Source organism: Fistularia commersonii, chromosome 17 (genome assembly GCF_037954325.1).
Source record: "Fistularia commersonii isolate RoL2024-O1a breed Wild chromosome 17, RoL_Fcom_v1.0, whole genome shotgun sequence".
In the NCBI taxonomy this organism is placed as follows: Eukaryota; Metazoa; Chordata; class Actinopteri; order Syngnathiformes; family Fistulariidae; genus Fistularia; species Fistularia commersonii.
The window spans coordinates 9,073,305-9,087,022 of record NC_141300.1 but is presented as its reverse complement, the minus strand read 5'-3'; the positions used below and the strand labels follow the sequence as shown (position 1 = coordinate 9,087,022).

The following is a 13,718-nucleotide window of genomic DNA, read 5'->3' as shown; positions in this document are numbered from 1 at the left end:
ACACATACTGCCAACAGTGCCAAATCACAAAATACTGAAACTCACCTTTATACACCAAAATGTTGCGCTATATAAGTCCAGAGGGATTTGAAATAATATTTCTTCACATGTTTCACTTGAGTTTTACACCCTACCAACTGTGCCCAGATTCCCAGATATTAAGGCCTAAAATTACTTAATCTGTACTCTTTTTAAGAAACACAAATATTTCAACTGGTGAATGCAAACTACAAATCACAATCTGCCTTTACCTCATTGTCTGGGAGATTTCAGATGAATAAATCAATGAAGCGATTCCCCACATACCAGACTACTGAATTATCTTCAATTAGATCTGTATGAAAATACCCATATCTAGAAATGATTATACAGCACCAAGTCATTGCTGCATGAATGATGAACAAAAAAAATTGAATGAAGAAGATATTGCATCTTCTTTGAGAGGAAATATTCAGGATCTCAAGCTCTTTCATCGATCCATTATCTACCACTTTTTCCTGCATTTAGGGCTACAGCTGTCAATAAGCGAGAGGTGGCTTACACCCTCGACCAGTCGCCAGTCGATCGCAGGCCCGCATATAGAGACAATCACTGTCTCGTTCACACATCAGAGCAATTTTTCCAATTGATTCCAATTAACCTCGTGCATGTATTTGTTTTGGGAACACCAAAGAGAATATATATGGATGAAGTGAAAGAGCACATGAAATTAGCTGGTGTGACAAGGATAGAGAGAATAGATTACATGGAGGGGGTTGATTCGCTGTGGCGACCCTTAAAAGGAAAAGAAGCAGAAGAACATTTTGCTTGTTTTAGGACTGTGGGGGGAAACCACAGATAACGGAAGGAAACCGACACAGACAAATGGAGAAACTCCACACGAAAAAGGCCCCCTGTGGATATCAAACCAGGGTCCTTCATACTGGGAGCAGTTTATATTGATACTAAATTAACTTAAGACAAAAATAGCTACATTCAATGTGCATAGCGAGAAAAGTCTGAACGCATGAGGTGTATCATACACATTTTTTTGTATATTTGGCAGCAGTGACACTTAAATGTCCTTAGTTTTTTTACCATTCTGTACAAGGTATTGGCAAATTTATACTATAATCCAAGTAAAATTAAAATACATCATGGTTTATGATACTTTGTAAATAGTTTTTGTGCTTTTCCCCATATAATACAGGGTAAAGCATTTTAAAAGCACACATCACTTAGTCAAGCATGTCATGTTTATCCCTCTACATCTACACAGATACATGATATATTTGACTAAGACATCCCACATAAAGTATGATCATAAAAAACAGATAAACAATTTTGTTTGGCATACCAAACTTTAGCAAAGAATATGGTATGAACACAGAGAAGAAATGTTTAAAATTCTGTGGTGGCAGTCGAGACATGGACTGACAGCTGCTAGTGGGTGTTTATAGCCTGGAATCCAGGGGTCAAATATCCTGAAATTTCTAAAACAAATCACTTTTAGCAACACAAACCTTTGTGACTCACTTTCAAATCATTTGATTCATACTCGTTTTGAAATTGAAATTGTGGATGTAATTGGTGAGACAAAGTAAAAAAATAAAAACTTTGATGCATAATTATTCGAAAATGATGATGTGAATTTTAAAACTGATACACATGCCTGTGTGTTTAATACAACACAAATTTAAGCAGATAAAGGTTCAATTAAATATATCCGATTATTAGTTAGAATTGTTAAATCTCTGGAAATATATGATTAGACTTTTTTCAAAACTAAACAGCCTCTCAGAAAATGTTGGCTAAATTTATAGAAGTACCACAATCCGTACACTATATAACTGTTTGCATACTACTGTAAAGACACATAGAAAGGCTTAAAGTGCTGGTTATAAAACCAAAAATACACTACAGACACTGCTCAATTGTATGAAATAAAGTAGACTACAAAACCAAAACTGATATTATTTAGATGGGTTAAATGTAATTTAATTGAAAAACAATTAAAGTACAGCCGATTAAACTGGCTGAACTTGCAGAGCACACACACACTTTCATCACATATTTTAAGTCATGTCCACCTCACTTTCGACCTTACCACATTTGGCAAGTATACCATACATAACTTTTGCCGCATAAGCAAACCCCATACAATATAAGGACTCCCAGTGGAACAGAACAGTCCAACAGAAGGCCTGAGTTCCTGCTTGTGGTAAGATATCCCTCAGAGTTTGAATGTAATAGTTGTAAAAAAAATTGAGATCTGTAAGAACATTCTGAATGATTTGTATTGGTAGTCTTACATCTGTTATTATTGGTATTACTTATTCTGTTGTTGTTTCTCAATTGTTTGTATATATTGTTCATGTTTTGGGTTAACAATATCAGAAGGCATGAATAACAAACTTGGGCATTATATGTGCAATATATTCTCTGAGAAGTATAACATTAGCTTCAAGTAATCCTATGATAAATATTCTTCAACAGCGTTGAGGATTCCTGCTGACAAAGAGGGTGTAGGTAAGAACAAGCTGTTATGTCTGAGTTAAAATTTCAAACGTTAAAATGTAAAACGTTCAATTTACAGTTAAAAGCTAAAGAAATTAATCAGTTGCTCTTATGTCAAAACATTGGTGGTGAATGCATTCAAAACCAGTCTAGAAGACCCCTGATCATTCCTACTTTCAGCAGGCATAGTTTCCAAAGCAGATCACATTCTGCTGAATGGAAATTCTGAATGGAAAAAAAAGGAAGCTTACATTGTATATACCTGTGTTTTCCGCATTGAAAAATTAACAATTGAATAGATTTTAAAAACAACTCCAAAAAATTAAAAAGCTTGTTTCTTTGATAACATTAATCATTCGCTGCCTCATGATCTTACAGAAAACATCTGCCACCATGAGCACGGACGCAGAGATGGCCGTCTATGGCAAGGCTGCCATTTATCTACGTAAGCCAGAAAAGGAGAGAATTGAGGCTCAAAATAAACCCTTTGATGCCAAGACAGCCTGCTATGTGGCCGATGCAAAAGAGCTGTACTTGAAGGGAACAATCACCAAGAAAGATGGTGGCAAAGTCACTGTCAAAGTCCTGGACACACAAGAGGTAGGAATTTATTACTCAGTATTGACAATACCAGTCTGCATGTGGTGTTGTGAAACTCTGTTGTAAATTGATGCTATATGAAAAAAACAATTGGAAATATTTGATGGAGTATCGGTTCAGACTGTGACCAATTGCCTCTTCAGGAGAGGACAGTTAAAGAAGATGATGTCACTCCAATGAATCCTCCCAAGTTTGACAAAATTGAGGACATGGCCATGATGACACATCTGAATGAAGCCTCTGTGTTGTATAACCTCAAAGAGCGTTATGCAGCATGGATGATCTATGTAAGACTATCTCTCAAATGAACAGGAGGAGTTTGGAAAAGAAAACATCAAGTTAACCCTTTTGTCATTATGATTCCTCACAGACCTACTCTGGCTTGTTCTGTGCCACTGTGAACCCATACAAATGGCTTCCAGTGTATGATGCTGAAGTTGTAGCTGCCTACAGAGGCAAGAAGCGTATGGAGGCTCCACCACACATCTTCTCAGTCTCTGACAACGCTTATCAGTTCATGCTTACTGGTGAGTTGTGAAGTGAATGAAAAAGTTATTAATATGTATCAGATTTCAATGAGGGAAGAACTGTCACTGATTTCCACATCATTGTTATTACAGATAGGGAGAACCAGTCTGTCTTGATCACGTAAGTTTTGATATTTTTCAAATTGACTGTTAAAACCTAACCATCATCACAAAAGTCTTAAAAGTCTGTGTCTACACACAGTGGAGAATCTGGTGCTGGAAAGACTGTGAACACCAAGCGTGTCATCCAGTACTTTGCAACAATCTCAGTTGGCGGTGACAAGAAGAAAGATGCAGGACCAGGAAAGATGCAGGTACACTCATTACTCAAGTAAAAATGTGTTTACTAACAATATGAATCATGTGCTCTTCAAACATTCTTTGACAATATGCTTTGCAGGGGTCTCTTGAGGATCAGATTATTGCTGCCAATCCTCTGCTGGAGGCCTATGGTAATGCCAAGACTGTGAGGAATGACAACTCCTCTCGTTTTGTGAGTTCTGAACTATCTCTACACATATAAACAAGCTTGCTACACATTAGCCTCATGGGAATGTATCCAAAACATGTGTTTTCATTCCAAACAGGGTAAATTCATCAGAATCCACTTTGGTACATCTGGTAAACTGGCTAGTGCTGACATTGAGACATGTAAGTAACAAAGTCAAATCAAAAAATAACTCACTTAGTGACAGGGTCCATGAGTGACTATTGAACAATATTTGTAGATCTGCTGGAGAAGTCTAGAGTGTCATTCCAGCTTCCTGATGAGAGAGGGTACCACATCTTCTACCAGATGATGACCAACCACAAGCCTGAGCTGATTGGTATAAACTCTGACTCACTGAATAATAAATGAACTGTTTTCATTCTTCCTTAATTGGGTTTGTCACCATTTTTAACTTTGCAGAAATGTCACTCATCACAACCAACCCCTATGATTTCCCAATGATCAGCCAGGGTCAGATTACTGTGGCTAGCATTGATGACAAAGTCGAGCTGGAAGCCACTGATGTGGGTAACACTTTGATAATATTTACTGGGATACCTGCAAATGCACTGTTGCTCCTTAAGAATTAAATTTATGCTTATTTTAATATAGAATGCTATTGATATCCTGGGCTTCACGGGCGAAGAGAAGGCAAGCATCTACAAAATGACAGGTGCTGTGATCCACCATGGTAACATGAAGTTCAAGCAGAAGCAGCGTGAGGAACAGGCTGAGCCTGATGGCACAGAGGGTGAGCAAACTCCATAAATACAATCTTAGAGGGAAGCAGAAAAGAACTGCATATTCATTGAAAATCAATTAATTGTTTTCAGATGCTGACAAAGTCGCTTACTTGTTGGGTCTGAACTCTGCTGACATGCTCAAGGCTCTTTGCTACCCCAGAGTGAAGGTCGGAAATGAGTTTGTCACCAAGGGACAGACTGTACCTCAGGTAAAAAGATATAATGAAAATAATAAAGAAAATGCAGTTTGTACGTATTAGATTTTTCTTAAAGTATATAAACTATGTCAAGGAAGGAAAACTGTTGTACTCAAGAAAGTAATTCAAAAATTTAAGTCCCCTTCAATCAGGTACCTCTTCTATACGGGTCAATACAAATACAATTAACTTTTTTCACCTTGTCTCATTTCACTGAAATCAGTCCAGATGACCAGGAACAAGTCCGTTTTAAAACAACAGACTCCTAACAGGTCACATGTTTTATTTTACTCTTGGCAGGTGGCGAACTCAGTGACTGCCCTGGCCAAGTCCATCTATGAAAGGATGTTCTTGTGGATGGTTATCCGCATCAACCAGATGTTGGACACTAAACAACCAAGGCAGTTCTTCATTGGTGTGCTGGATATTGCTGGCTTTGAGATCTTTGATGTAAGTTTTGCTACTTGAACCAGACAGCTGTTCTTCTGTAACTATTCCAAAGTGCTTTTTATTTGACTGTTTGCATTCTCACAGTTCAACAGTATGGAGCAGCTGTGCATCAACTTCACCAATGAGAAACTGCAACAGTTCTTCAATCATCACATGTTTGTCCTGGAACAAGAGGAATACAAGAAGGAGGGCATCATCTGGGAGTTCATTGACTTCGGCATGGATTTGGCTGCCTGCATTGAGCTGATTGAAAAGGTAACAACACTGACTCCTGAAAATCTGTCACTGGTCATGAAACAAAATATAATTTCAAATAATCATATAAGTATTAACATCTACTCCTCAGCCCATGGGTATCTTCTCCATCCTTGAAGAGGAGTGCATGTTCCCCAAGGCCACAGACACTTCTTTCAAGAACAAGCTCTATGACCAGCATCTTGGCAAATCCAAAGCCTTTGAGAAGCCAAAGCCAGCAAAGGGCAAAGCTGAGGCACACTTCTCATTGGTGCACTATGCTGGAACTGTGGACTACAATATCTCTGGATGGCTGGATAAGAACAAGGATCCACTGAATGAGTCTGTTGTGCAGCTCTACCAGAAATCCTCTGTTAAACTTCTGGGTCATCTGTATCCTCCTGCTCCAGCTGAGGGTAAAATATCCATTACAGGAACTTAAAACACTAAGAACACTAAGAACAAAAAAAACATTAGAAGAGGCTCTCTAAATATGAAGGGATTGTAATTCTATTTATTGAAAAATAAAATTCAACAGAGACTGGTGGTGGAAAGAAGGGAGGCAAGAAGAAGGGTGGTTCTATGCAGACTGTGTCCTCACAATTCAGGGTAAGGATTACCTTCAAACAACGATGCACTCTTACATTTTCTGACTACTATTTTAACTGGCTTGTTGAATTGCTTTTGGGCTTCAGGAGAACTTGGGCAAGCTGATGACTAACCTGAGGAGCACCCATCCTCACTTTGTGCGCTGCCTGATTCCCAATGAGTCAAAGACTCCAGGTAAAAAAAGGCATATAATGCATAGACTTTGCAACATCTATGAAGACTGATTATGTATGGCATCACAGCTATGTTTTCAAAACATTTATGAAAAAATATCTGTTTGTAGGTCTGATGGAGAACTTCCTGGTCATCCACCAGCTCAGATGTAACGGTGTGCTGGAGGGTATCAGAATCTGCAGGAAAGGTTTCCCCAGCAGAATCCTCTATGGGGACTTCAAGCAGAGGTATGACTAAATAAGTGTTTGATCAAAATCAAACTGCTGACAAAATTTAATAACACAATAATGTTATTAATTGCCGATGATTTTCCAATGGAAAAGGTACAAAGTGCTCAATGCTAGCGTCATCCCTGAGGGCCAGTTCATTGATAACAAGAAGGCCGCAGAGAAGCTGCTTGGCTCAATTGATATTGACCATGACCAGTACAGATTTGGGCATACCAAGGTTTGTATTAACACTTGATCTGTTGAAATACATAGGTTAAATCATTCATTAATATTCTCACCATAAGATTAAACTTTTTTTTTCTGTTATCTAGGTGTTCTTCAAGGCTGGTTTGCTTGGTACCCTTGAGGAAATGAGAGATGAAAAGCTTGCAACTTTGGTCACAATGACCCAAGCTCTCTGCCGTGGCTACCTCATGAGAAAAGAGTTTGTAAAAATGATGGAGAGGAGGTTGGTTGAAAAAGTTCATCTTAATATTATAACAATGACAAACACAACATTGTTCATTCCTGAAATTTCTTATCCACAGGGAGGCCATCTATACCATTCAGTACAACATGCGTTCATTCATGAATGTCAAGCATTGGCCATGGATGAAAGTTTACTACAAGATCAAGCCTCTGCTCAAGAGTGCTGAAACTGAGAAAGAGCTAGCCCAGATGAAGGAGAACTATGAGAAGATGACAAGTGACTTGGCTGCTGCTCTTGCCAAGAAGAAGGAACTAGAAGAGAAAATGGTTTCTCTCCTGCAGGAGAAGAATGACCTGCAGCTTCAAGTAGCGTCTGTGAGTAGGCAAGAAAAAAAATCACAAACAGTTGCACTGGTACAGTGTATGTCTGGAGTCTTGATTTGTTACTGTTTTTCTCCAATGTGAACTAGGAAGCAGAGAATCTTTCTGATGCTGAAGAGAGATGTGAAGGTCTTATCAAGAGTAAAATTCAGCTTGAGGCCAAGCTCAAGGAAACAACTGAAAGACTGGAGGATGAAGAGGAAATCAATGCTGAGCTTACTGCCAAAAAGAGAAAGCTAGAGGATGAATGCTCTGAGCTCAAGAAGGATATTGATGACCTGGAGCTCACCTTGGCCAAAGTAGAGAAGGAGAAACATGCCACTGAGAACAAGGTTTGTTCCCATTGCAAGTACTGACATTCCCACAGACATCCTAAGGTTCTCTCGTCAATAATATCATCCATTTTGCCCCAAAGGTGAAGAATCTGACTGAGGAGATGGCCTCTCAGGATGAGAGTATTGCTAAACTGACCAAGGAGAAGAAGGCCCTCCAGGAGGCTCATCAGCAGACACTTGATGACCTGCAGGCAGAGGAAGATAAAGTCAACACTCTGACCAAGGCCAAGACTAAGCTTGAACAACAAGTGGATGATGTAAGTTTACCTGTTCATTAAGCAGTAGGGGTTGTATTGCTGGTGCTCCTTACTGACTAATACTACAATGCAGCTTGAGGGTTCACTGGAGCAAGAGAAGAAGCTTCGTATGGACCTGGAGAGAGCCAAGAGGAAGCTTGAGGGTGATCTGAAACTGGCTCAGGAATCCATCATGGACCTTGAGAATGACAAGCAGCAGTCTGAGGAGAAACTCAAAAAGTAACAATTTTGTATTCCAGCAGAATTTCTCACAAGTGGCCAAAGCAAACTCTTACTAAATACACAACATCATTCTCACAGGAAGGACTTTGAAACAAGCCAGCTGCTCAGCAAGATTGAGGATGAGCAGTCCTTGGGTGCTCAGCTCCAGAAGAAGATCAAGGAGCTTCAGGTGAGTGATTGTCACTCGTGTGTACATTTTCTGCATTGTAAACGTAAGCAAAGGTTTACTGAAAACAGCAACGTCCCTTCTGAAGGCCCGTATTGAAGAACTGGAGGAGGAGATTGAAGCAGAGCGTGCTGCTCGCGCAAAGGTTGAGAAGCAGAGAGCTGACCTCTCCAGGGAACTTGAGGAAATCAGTGAGCGGCTGGAGGAAGCCGGAGGCGCCACTGCTGCTCAGATTGAGATGAACAAGAAGCGTGAAGCTGAGTTCCAGAAGCTGCGCCGTGACCTCGAAGAGGCCACCCTTCAGCATGAGGCCACTGCTGCTGCTCTACGCAAGAAGCAAGCTGACAGTGTTGCTGAACTGGGAGAGCAGATTGACAACCTGCAGCGTGTCAAGCAGAAGCTTGAGAAGGAAAAGAGTGAATACAAGATGGAAATTGATGATCTCTCTAGCAACATGGAAGCTGTTGCTAAAGCAAAGGTACAAAACAAGTCATATGGTAGTCTAAGGCACAAATTAGTAGAATCATAAACCAGCTGACATACCAAATGATGTATTTCCACAGGGAAATCTTGAAAAGATGTGCCGCACTCTTGAGGACCAACTTAGTGAACTTAAGACCAAGTATGATGAAAATATTCGTCAATTAAATGACTTTGGAGCACAGAAAGCCCGTCTTCTCACAGAAAATGGTAGGCATGGAGCAGGATTCAGTTGCTGTAATCCACCTTATGAAATGGAAATGCTTACACATACCAATTATACATGATGCTGTTTTTTTTCCCCAATAGGTGAATTTGGCCGTCAAATGGAAGAGAAAGAAGCTCTCGTCTCACAGCTAACCAGAGGTAAACAGGCCCTGACTCAGCAGACTGAAGAACTCAAGAGGCAGATAGAAGAGGAGGTTAAGGTAAGAACTTTCCTTTTGCACTAAGGTTTTATATTTGTGATATAAAACTTAACTTACAAAACATTCTTTTACCAGGCAAAGAATGCCCTTGCCCATGGACTGCAGTCAGCACGCCATGACTGTGACCTGTTGAGGGAACAGTTTGAGGAGGAGCAGGAAGCTAAGGCTGAGCTCCAACGTGGAATGTCAAAGGCCAACAGTGAAGTGGCTCAGTGGAGAACCAAGTACGAAACTGATGCCATCCAGCGTACTGAGGAGCTTGAAGAAGCCAAGTGAGTACAATTTCAGTACTCTAGTAATTAGATAAGGTAATAAGATTAGGTAATTAGATCTGTAATTAATTATATCATGGTGGTCCATGGAAAATAAACAAAAACTAGGATGTACATCACAAAATGACATGTGACTTTCCACATTTTGTTGTAAATGTTGTGTGAGCAGGTGGTGACCATGCACATTGGTCAAACATTCCGTGTACAATTTTAGGAATTCAGTCAGTGTAAGATTTTGTGACGGTCATGGAAAATAACCAAAAGACTGTGATGTGTGTCAGAAAATGACACGTGATGTAAATTCTACATTTTGTAGTGAATATATTGTGAAAAGGTGGTGGGCATCTTTGAAATAACCCAGTTGACCAAAACCATAGTTAAATATTTATACTGCATTTTGGTAAAAATATCACAGAGGAATGCGAATGATGGTGAATCTTCTTCACAGGAAGAAGTTGGCACAGCGCCTCCAAGAGGCTGAGGAGCAGATTGAGGCTGTAAATTCCAAGTGTGCTTCTTTGGAGAAAACCAAACAGAGGCTCCAAAGTGAGGTGGAGGACCTCATGATTGATGTGGAGAGGGCTAATGGACTTGCTGCAAATCTGGATAAAAAGCAGAGGAACTTTGACAAGGTACAGCTATTGATTAGCCAACAAAAAACACACAACTAGAAACATAATGTGACTATCGAATACTGATTTGAGTACTGATTTTTTTTAGGTACTGGCAGAGTGGAAACAGAAGTATGAAGAGGGTCAGGCAGAGCTTGAAGGAGCCCAGAAAGAGGCTCGCTCTCTTGGTACAGAGCTGTTCAAGATGAAGAACTCATATGAAGAAGCCCTGGATCAGCTGGAAACCATGAAGCGTGAAAACAAGAACCTGCAACGTAAGTTCACTTGAGATCTCTCACCAATTATTTTTTGTAAGTATTCAATTACATGGAATATGTTGAAGCATACCAACACAAATTCTCCTTGTTTGAACAGAGGAGATTTCAGATCTGACAGAACAGATCGGGGAGACTGGCAAGAGCATCCATGAGTTAGAGAAGGCCAAGAAGATTGTGGAGACTGAGAAGGCTGAGATTCAGACAGCTCTTGAGGAGGCTGAGGTATAAATAAATAACATTAAATAACAAAACACGATCAACCAGATAAAAAGACCAGAAATTTGATGAAAATTCCCCAGGAGGAGAGAAATAATTTATTCTATGAAATTTTAGGGAACTCTGGAACACGAAGAGTCTAAGATCCTCCGTGTCCAACTGGAGCTGAACCAGATTAAAGGTGAGGTAGACAGGAAGCTGGCAGAGAAAGATGAGGAGACAGAACAGATCAAGAGGAACAGCCAAAGGGTCATCGATTCCATGCAGAGCACTCTGGATTCTGAGGTCAGGAGTAGAAATGATGCCCTGAGAATCAAGAAGAAGATGGAGGGAGACCTGAATGAAATGGAGATTCAGCTGAGCCATGCCAATCGTCAGGCAGCTGAGTCTCAGAAGCAGCTCAGGAACGTGCAGGCACAGCTGAAGGTATTGTATTCTACTCAATGGTGGCGTAGTAAATGGTCAGTGAAGAGATTATGGGATGAACGCAATTATATGTATGATGCATCTTCATTAGGATGCACAACTGCACCTTGATGATGCTGTCAGAGCCCAGGACGATCTCAAGGAACAAGCTGCCATGGTAGACCGCAGGAATGGTCTCATGGTGGCTGAAATTGAGGAACTTCGGGCTGCTCTGGAACAAACTGAGAGAAGCCGTAAAATTGCAGAGCAGGAGCTGGTGGATGCCAGTGAGCGCGTTGGACTTCTGCACTCGCAGGTAAATATTTAAATCATTGTAATTTTATAATCACAATCTCATTGATTGTATCCTTGTAGTTTTTCTACATTTTATGTTTCCTTAATTGTCACCCCTCTTATGACTTGCATACATTTTCTTAACTTTAGAACACAAGCTTGCTGAACACTAAGAAGAAACTCGAGTCTGACCTGGTCCAGGTCCAGGGTGAAGTGGATGACACAGTTCAGGAAGCAAGAAATGCTGAGGAAAAGGCCAAAAAGGCCATCACCGATGTAGGTTGACACTACATTTATTCTTAAATTATCTGTGTTGTACAATATAGTTTTTCACAAAAATTACATTATTTTTTTTTCTAGGCTGCAATGATGGCTGAGGAGCTGAAGAAGGAGCAGGACACCAGTGCTCACCTGGAGAGAATGAAGAAGAATTTTGAGGTTGCAGTTAAGGACCTGCAACATCGCCTGGATGAGGCTGAGAACCTGGCCATGAAAGGTGGCAAGAAGCAGCTCCAGAAACTGGAGTCTCGGGTAAGAAAGTTTCATTAAAACATTAAAAAACAAAATAAATATGCATATATTGTATCATGCATAATAACTTACCGCTTATTGAAGGTGCGTGAGCTGGAGGCAGAGGTTGAGGCAGAGCAGAGACGGGGAGCAGACGCTGTCAAAGGTGTCCGCAAATATGAAAGGAGGGTGAAGGAACTCACATACCAGGTACAGTCAATTCAACAATGAGCATGTACAAATCAAGCTTAAAATGTACAAATATTTGAATCAATAAACCAATTCTAAACCAATTATTTCTCTCATAGACTGAAGAGGATAAGAAAAATGTTACCAGGCTGCAAGATCTGGTTGACAAGTTACAGCTGAAGGTGAAAGCCTACAAGAGGCAAGCTGAGGAAGCGGTAAGGATAAAACATGGCTTCAGACAAATACATGTTTACACTTTTTTATTAATATACAAGAAACACTGAGTATCAGCAGTTTTGTTTCATTTTCATAGTTTCTTTATCATTAACTTAAATATCTTAAACCACTATGAAAAATCCAATGAGAAATTTTCAAGATCTTTGAACCATATCTGATCTGCAATTCTAGGAGGAGCAGGCCAACATTCACCTTTCCAAGTGCAGGAAGATCCAGCATGAACTTGAGGAGGCTGAGGAACGTGCTGACATTGCTGAGTCCCAGGTCAACAAAATAAGAGCCAAGACCCGCGATACTAGCAAGGTCAGTTTCCTCAAGTTTTATGCTTTCAAGATTGATTCAAACTTGAACTTTTTGGAACCATAACTTGGCTTGGAGGAAATAATTGACCTTAACAAATCTTGCTATGTGTGTGTGTTTCAGGGAAAAGAGGCAGCGGAGTAAAGCAGAATGGCAAGCTGTGAACAAACATGATTCAGATGGTGAAATATTCTGAACAATAAAGCTATAATTTAATCTTCTTGAATTCTGCACGTCTTCTTTTGGTAATATTGATTATCTCTGAAAAATTGGGAAAATTGCCCAATGTGTGAATGTGAGTGTTTCTATATGTGGCCCTGCAATTGACTGGCGACCAGTCCACGGTGTACCCTGCGCCCGATGGCAGCTGGGATGGGCTTCAGCATCCCCTGCAACCCTTAGAATAAGCAGTAGATAATGGATGGGTGGTTATCTCTGAACATAATTCACATTGAGATCACTGACAACATCAATGTGATGTCTTTCAGGGATGATTTATTTTTAAAGCCGACAATATGTTCAGAAACATGAATGAACCAATTTCTATTTTTTTTTTCAAGAAACAAGTTGATTCTAATCGAAAGCTCTCTGAAGCTTGATCCCATCTGATGAAAAGTGTGAGATAACTCAAAAGGAGAATATTGAAGACAGAAACCTTCACAAAAATGAACCATCTTTTTCATAATATTATAATCATCTTTTAAACAAGACTCAGAATCCTGAATTGCTATTTACAGCCAATTAAATGTGAGAGATGAACAATTTCAAGGAAAATTGAGGTAGATTGGAAGCTATTAAAAAGAGGTTTCCAAAGGCATATGATGAGGATCCCTTGGGCAAGTCACAAAACAAATGTAAGAATATTACAGAGTCAACATACTCCTGAAGCAGATTCATAAACAACAGCTTCTGTTGTGTGTCACCACGGGAAGAAAGGACCAGACTTTGTTCCTTACGTGAAAGGTTAAGGTAAAAGCGC

At 39.9% G+C, this 13,718-nt stretch overlaps 1 protein-coding gene across 1 annotated transcript; it reads left to right on the top strand.

Moving 5' to 3' along the window:
* Positions 1 to 2,889: 2,889 nt before the first annotated feature.
* Positions 2,890 to 12,883, top strand: LOC147224966 (myosin heavy chain, fast skeletal muscle-like). Its single transcript, XM_086162761.1, has 39 exons — positions 2,890 to 3,096; positions 3,240 to 3,383; positions 3,467 to 3,623; positions 3,717 to 3,744; positions 3,826 to 3,937; positions 4,024 to 4,116; positions 4,211 to 4,274; positions 4,352 to 4,450; positions 4,534 to 4,637; positions 4,726 to 4,864; positions 4,947 to 5,065; positions 5,354 to 5,503; positions 5,588 to 5,758; positions 5,850 to 6,153; positions 6,276 to 6,346; positions 6,433 to 6,520; positions 6,630 to 6,747; positions 6,844 to 6,967; positions 7,062 to 7,198; positions 7,278 to 7,533; positions 7,629 to 7,871; positions 7,955 to 8,131; positions 8,205 to 8,350; positions 8,432 to 8,522; positions 8,608 to 8,997; positions 9,083 to 9,209; positions 9,309 to 9,427; positions 9,503 to 9,699; positions 10,148 to 10,331; positions 10,420 to 10,585; positions 10,686 to 10,810; positions 10,922 to 11,230; positions 11,322 to 11,525; positions 11,654 to 11,779; positions 11,864 to 12,034; positions 12,119 to 12,223; positions 12,322 to 12,417; positions 12,611 to 12,742; positions 12,863 to 12,883. Exons 1-39 carry the CDS (start codon positions 2,890 to 2,892, stop codon positions 12,881 to 12,883), a joined length of 5,814 nt encoding a protein of 1,937 aa, XP_086018887.1.
* Positions 12,884 to 13,718: the final 835 nt, after the last annotated feature.